We start from the raw sequence: 7500 nt of genomic DNA on the forward strand, positions 1-7500 counted from the left end.
TTAAGAACGTTGAAATCTTTATTATATAAAACAAATAGATTCCATTTTGCCGCGCGTCTGTTCAGTAATAGATCAAAGAAGACGTCAAAATGTGGTAAGAACATACATCAGTGACACGCTCAGCTGTCGCCTCGTGTGCCATTTTTTTGTTCTTACTACATTTTCTCGTCATCTTTGATGTATTTCTTAGCCGACGCACGGCAACATGAAATATTTTTGTTAAAGAGACATGATCTTCTAACATTTTTGCTTCTTCGTGAACAACACTGTGTTGGGTGGGGACGGCTGGGAAGCGTTGTTTACCGTCTTGAAGTATCAAGTTTCAGTCCAAGAGTTAGAAAAATAGGAAATTCTCGACTTACTTTGACCAGGTCAGAGGATATTTTTTTATTAATGGTGACTAGGGGACACTAGGAAAAAATCTGAGTGCCCCGTTGCAGGAGTCGAACATACGACCTACCGAACACTAGATCGGATGCTCTACTACCACTGAACTATGGTACTATGTCGTACCTCGCTGGAAGAGGCTTAGGGACTGGGCAAAAGAACAATTGAACGAACAAAGATAACAATGGATTAGCACAGAAAACAATAGGAAGTACGACTCTATCATCCTTTGAAATATAGTGTTCAACAAGAGGCACGGCCAAACCCTGAGCTAGGGAACTGTGGAAGACTCAAAGGAGCTAGGACGTTAAAACAGCTGTCACAAAAATATAGCAGGGTCATGTCTCCTGTGGGAGACTCGTGACACAGCTGTCAAAAAAATATAGTAGGGTCATGCTTGTTGTTGAACACTATATTTCATTGGCTGTATAGTGTCGTACTTCCCATTGTTTTCTGTGCTAAATGCATTGTTGTCTTTGTTCATTCTGTTGTTCTTTTTTCCCTTTTTTCTACGAACGTATGCATCAGTATTTATTCAATATAATCACAGGTCAATTTTTTGTTTAGTACTTACAGACAACTATAACTGAAAAGCGTTTTCCGTTTGGACAAATTGTGCTCTTATTGGAGTTTGCCTTGCAGTGGTAAATTGCTTCATGTGCCATCTTCACCACGGGAAAATGAAGGATGCTTCTTGTAGTGCTATCCATTAGCTGAACAATTGATTGATAGAGACCATCTGTTCCATTTTCCAAAGATTTGTTGTCTTTGTACCACATGACCTTGCTAACAGATCCCGTAAGGTCGCACTCAATCTTTGCGCTTTGGCTCTTCACGAAACCTAAAGGTCCCACAGTACAACAGTGCGAAACGTGGGCTGGAGAAAAGAAAGACTCTGATTTCAGTCTCAGAACTCCTAATCTCGTTCCCAGGACCCCAGCGCAGAATTGAAGGGAGATGTCCCGGGAACGAGGTTGAAGAACCTTCATGCGCTGCTCTTGGAGATTTGTATCTGAGTTCTTTATGAAAAAGTTTTTTTAATCACTTCCTTGAATTTCAATATTCACTCATTTGCAAAACTGAAATCGTGAAACGTGTCGCACGTCTCGAAAGGAGCCCAGGGGGCCCCGGCCCCGCCCCCCCCCCCCCCCTTTCAGTTCGTCGAAGATTTATTTTTTGTCAAAATATACAATAATTTTATAATGTTGTAAGCAGTCTGTTGGGACTTCTGATTTTTTTAGCTAAAGCATGATTTTTCGCTAATAGTATGACCAAAGTGGTGCGAAAAAGCTTTCAACGTTACCGGCGTTAATATTATCCTTTTAAAATGACGAAGAAGACTGGATGAGAATTACTTGTCTACAGTCGACCTATTTTACAGAGACTGTAACAACGTAAAATCTTAATTTCTATATATATAATTATATACATTTTGGTTAGGTACAATAAGAATAACATTGTGACACGTACGTGCTTATGTGCTGTTCCATTTAATCAAGAACCCTGTGTTCATTGCTGCCTTATACATCCTACGCACCTGTGGTATACAGACACTTCATTCGTTTCTTCCAAGGCTGTTGTGACTTTGGAGCGAAGAGTCACAAACCATGCATCATTATAACCACAACTTATAATTTTATTCAATATGGAATCCTGATATTTTACTTTCCAGATTGCACCAGATTGCATGTAAGAGTACCGTTATCACGTTTTTGCATACCAATTGAATTCCAACATGTTCGTTGCCGTTGTTGCTATCGTTCTTATCTGGACCGTTTCTTAAAGCAATTCGTACAATTTGCATTCATTTTTTTTTTGCTGTTCTTGTTTTTGTTTGACAATAATTCTATTTTGATTGGCATTCTAAACAGCGCGTACAGGACCAAAGAACTCCTGGTGTTATAAAATGCAAAGATACTCGCAAAGGTTGACTCATAGGGCTTGTGTCACTCTCGAACCCAGAGCTCTTCCTTTGACTGACGGAGAGAAGAGCTCTGGGGAACCCTGAAACAAGGTGCCTTCTCATTGGTTTTCGTGAAGAACAATCAAAAGAGCCTCTAATTGGTGCTTTCATGTTCGCACGAGGAGTGAGCAGGCGCCGTAAGGTTCAAATAGCCAATTTTTGAGTATAAGAACAGTAAGAACCCTACTGCGCATATTCTTCTTCAAAGCGCTTCCCAGAGCCTTGGATCGATCTGAGGCTCTGGTGTCGAGAATTGGCTTATATGGGAGAGGCAATCTCCTACTCATGGGCTCCTGGGGCGCTTTCCTTTTGTACGAAAAATTCGATTGATCCGGTGGTAAATTAAATGGAACAGAAAAATTTGCAGAGGTATTCCTATTTTCTCGGTTTTCTCGGAATGATCGGAAAATCCTGTTCCATTTGCTTTGTCCCACGAGTACCATGCTCCTTGAAAAAAGAAAAAAATATTGCGGACTCGACCCCATGGGTCTTGGTGTTTAGCTGCCCAAATGAATCGTGTGGGTTTCACGCAGATGCTTTTATAGCTCGTAGTTGCACAACTGCAGGTAAGAATTACTGCTTATGAAGTAATGATCGAAAATCCGGCAGCCATGTTTGCTATCCTAAATGATTAGTATCCAGTCTCTTGAGAAAGAAAGAAAAGGAATTAGGGTTAGGGTCGTCCCGTTCCATATTTTAATTGAGGAAATTTGTTCTGTTCCTTTAAGCAGATAATTCTCCCCGGTTTTTCCATACAGAAGGAAAGCGTCCCTGGTCTCAATTACTTTTCTCTCTAAGCCCCAAGCCCGTTTATGTGACGTTCAGATTTAATAATTGTACCACTAATTATAATGGCAATGATAATGATAGAGCGAGTTTCAATCAAGTAAAACCAACCAAGTCGTAAAACAAAAACCAAAGTAACTACTTTGGCCAATCAAAAAGGACGGAGACAATCCAGCAAACCAATCAAAACTCGAAGTAATTACATGCACGTAGCCGACACAAAGCGCGGAAAAATGTGCACGCGTGAGCCACAATTGGTTTTGGTTTCACTTCTGATTGGATGAAAAAGTGGCGCGAGAACTTTGAACCAATCACTGAGTAGACTGCAAAACAGTCGTATTTTTTGCGAACGCAAGCGACACGGTAAAATAATTATTCACACGCGAGGGTCACGCTTACGGCGCTTCGGCCTTCCGAAAATGGAAGAAAACGACTGTTTTGCAGTCTAATCACTGAGTGAAGTAATGCAACACCAAAGCAATTCGCTATTTGCTCTCGACACTCAAATGAAAAAAGCTCTAACGTCGTCTACTCTGTGCTTATGGTTGTAAATAACTTGTTTATTTTTTCCTCTCTCTCTCTCCTTTCCTCTCTGAAATCACTTTTATAATTGTTGACTCGCACCGCGCTTGATAGTGACTGTAGTATTAAAGCGACTTACAAACCGAACGTTTGAAAGAGAAATAGTTTTATTTGAATTCTACTTCCAAACCTCTTGTCTGATAAAAAGTAACTTCTGCATTTAACTCTTTTACCTTCTTTCCCAAAGCCGCGCGAAATTAGCCATCGCTAATAAATGCTTTTTTTCTCAAAAAATGTTTAAAGTTAGGAGGAAAGTAATACATTGTTTTAAAGCTAAAAAAAGAAGCTTTCCAAAAACATGTAACTTATTTACAGACAACTCAAACATTTTATAAAAACGAAAGTTGAAAGAATATAATTAAGAAAAATAACCGGTCAGTAAATATTGTTTTAGGCCTACTTAGGCCTAAGGTTAGCATTGGGCTTTTTCAACAGCAGTCTGCAGTCTGCGTTTTACACTAACCGGAAAAATAACACTAAAAATCAGTTTTCCAGACAAATTTGGTCATTTTAACGTTGATTACGAATTTTTGGATGCAAAATAAAAATCTCCCTCAATTTATCTGCTTCCTTGGACATAGATTTGACGGAAAACTGACCAGGCACTATCTGGCCATATCTCCCCAGTTAACCCGCCAGTTTTCAGCGCGATCGATGGAAATGGCGGCCTTCTACGAACTCTACAATAATGATTCGAAGTTTTCCCTAATTCCCCATTTGAATCAACACACAATCGGATGACTATTCATTTGTAAATAGAGAATTGACTGCTGCACTGGGTTAATACTTAGCCCAGCCTGTGTTGAAAAACGGCCTCATTTTTATTGAAAAACAGTAATCAGTTAACATTGCTTGCCACATTACAGCTTACTGCCTGCTGCCCGCCAGGAAAAGTCCCTCTTTGGGAGGAAGCCTGATCCCTCCCGAATGGAGCGTCAGGCATTACAAACAACCTCGAGGGAGAGGGGTTGAAAACTTGTACTACACACTCATAATTACATATAATCAGTAAACGAGAGCTATATTCAGCACAAGATCTCGTTAATGACCACTGCGTAGCGGCGTAGCCACACTTTTCAATATCACTTTTGGAGTGGCGGGGTATTCAGCAGTTAAGCCTTATCAATTATCGATGATTTGGAGTCCAAAAAAATAAATCGAACACAAATATGATGCCATTAGTGTTTTCTGCGTGACAGCTGAATTCAGTGAAGTGTGACCAGGAACACTGGAGGCGGTTCAGGCACTCACCCATAAATATTTTTTTCTCTGCTTTCATATTTTACTATTCTCTGATTTAGCCATAATCGCAATACTAGGTATAATCGGGAAAATCGCAAATCTTATTGAACTTAGAGAATAGGAATAATCGTAGAATCGTAAGAGTCGTATAATCGGGAAAAGCGGAGAATAGAACTTGGAGAATCAGAAAATCGGAAAAATCGTATGTCGAAATTCATATTTTACTATTCTCCGATTTAGCCATAATCACACTCTTCTGTGAGATTCTGCTTGACTGCCTGCTTTTTTAAAAAATCACGCTTTCTCATCCTCTGCCTCAGTCTGGATGATATCCACGGTGAAGATTTACTTCTAACTTTTATTGTCCTTATCGGGGCATGTTTATTCGTAATTTCCAGAAATAGAGATTTCTAAACATACCACATCTCGTTTGGATCATCCAAAAGAGAAGCAAGATGGAAAGGTGTCTCTTTTATGTCATCAATGAAGGAGTCTCTGTCAAAATTTTTGAATTGTTCAGATTAGACTATTTTTGGATCAGCTTTGGGCGTATTATGTTTATGAAGAGCATAGATAAGACTGCGATCAGAAATACAAACATGTAAGAACACCTGGTTTGTTATGATATCTGTTTTGTTAGTGAATATGTGATCGATTAATGTTCTTGAAGAAGTGGTAATTCTCGTTGGTTGATCTATCAATTGAATATATTGGTACGTTTCAGTAATAAACTTCAAGTGTTCAGCATTGCGGTCAGGCGTTTGCGGTTACCGTAATAGATTACAGTTGGTATCACCTACAATCATACTCTCCTTATCTTCTTCATCAAGTTTTAATATAGCAGGTAGGATTTAAATTCGTCAAAGATTTCAACCTTCGAGTCCGGAGGTCTATTACCAAGTTGTCAGCAAGAATGACCTGGACTTGGGCTTTTTAATTCCAACCGTCAAAATTTCTAAATCTTCGTGAGAGGAGAGGTCGTGTCTGTTTACGTAATTCAAGGACTGTCTAATGTACAAAGCTACACCACCACAATTTCTATTCCTATCGCGGCGGAGTATATCGTATCCCTCAATGTCTACCTGGCTATCGGGAATTGTTTTATCCAATTTTGTTTCGTTAAATCTAAGTATGTCAATTATTTTATCTTCCATGAAAACACACAATTCGTCATGATGGCAAGTTAGGCTACAGATATTAAGAGAAGCAATTTTAAATCCCCTCATTTTGGTAAATTAGGGAATTTAGGGCTTAAGTTAGATGAATGTAAGATGCTATCCCTTACACAATCCGCACTAAGATCATCATCCTGATTTAATGACTTGTCATTCTTCTTACTTGGTTCAAGTAATTGTTCTGGGGCCAGTTGTTCAAAAGCCGATTAACGCTAATCTCAGGTTAAAAATTAACAAAGGAGTTTCATTCTCTACTCCCAAATGCTTTCAAGGCCGATATTCAGTAAAACGTTACATTAGAAGAAGTCAATCTTGAAAAACAAAGTACGCTGAAAGAAAACTTTCACCAAAACGTTGAAAACATGAAACAAAAGTTTACGCTAATCCTGGATTAAGTTAATCGGCTTTCGAACAACCGAACCCTGGTGGCTTCTCCGCCGCCCGTACGCCACCCGGCCTTACGCCAAAGACAGTTATCTTTTCCGCTTGGTGCATGCATTCCGAGGCATTTCAATTCTGATTTGGTTTATAGCGATACAAAAATGCTCCCTACCGGTTACTTCTTAATAGTAATGGAGATTATTTCAACGCCTAATTCGTAGTTATTCCATGGAACCTGCTTAAAGCGCGGGAAAAATCGTGCTTGCAAGTGGCGCTTTCTTTTGCTTAACCATCCCATTGGTTAATAAAATGGTGCGAGATTTTTCAATCAATCACTAAGGGTAATACACCCAGAGTTTACATTGCAACCAGGTTGACAATCAGACGTGTCAGAAGACCCAATTTCTCGACACTCCTGTCAGTCTAGTGTCTTCACCATGCAGGGCTGATCCAATGATAATACAATACAAATAGGTAACAGGTCAAAGGCCGCCGTTATCACCGTTCAAAGGAGCGTAGGTGGGGATGGAATCGCCCGCTCAGTTAGTGGTGATCATTCTTGAATTCTAGAATTACCCCACGCAGTTACGAGATTAGTTTTTCCTTTTTGCAAAGGAGAACACCCCCTTTAAACGTGTACCGGCCAAACTGACGTTTGGTCTAATGAGATTTAGTTTCTAAAGAAGCTGCTGTGGGAAAATGAATCACAGAGTTACCGCCGTAAATAAGTTTGAAAGTTGACGTTTCGAGTGTTCTCGCCCGGCAATTAGTGTCCAGGTGAGCGTTCATCGTTCAGATACTATTGTTGAAGCATTACGAAGCGAAAGCTAACAGTTAAGCCCCATTTACACGAGCAATTTTTCCTTGACAAGTCCACTTGTCAAGGAAAACTTGCCGACTGTACACACTAGCAAGTTTTCCTTGACAAGTTTTCCTTGACAAGTTTTTCTTGGTAGTGTAAATGAAGAATATGACAAGTTTTCC

At 39.7% G+C, this 7500-nt stretch overlaps 1 protein-coding gene across 1 annotated transcript in view; it reads right to left on the reverse strand.

Annotated features, from left to right (window-relative positions):
* LOC137968934 (uncharacterized) overlaps positions 1–7500 on the reverse strand; it is a 14659-nt gene that overhangs the window by 3684 nt on the left and 3475 nt on the right. Inside the window, exon 2 of the mRNA XM_068815400.1 lies at positions 962–1264. Coding sequence (XP_068671501.1) covers positions 962–1264 — 303 coding nt within the window. The remainder of the gene's footprint in view (positions 1–961; positions 1265–7500) is intronic.

This window comes from Montipora foliosa, chromosome 8 (assembly GCF_036669935.1).
Source record: "Montipora foliosa isolate CH-2021 chromosome 8, ASM3666993v2, whole genome shotgun sequence".
NCBI lineage: Eukaryota > Metazoa > Cnidaria > Anthozoa > Scleractinia > Acroporidae > Montipora > Montipora foliosa.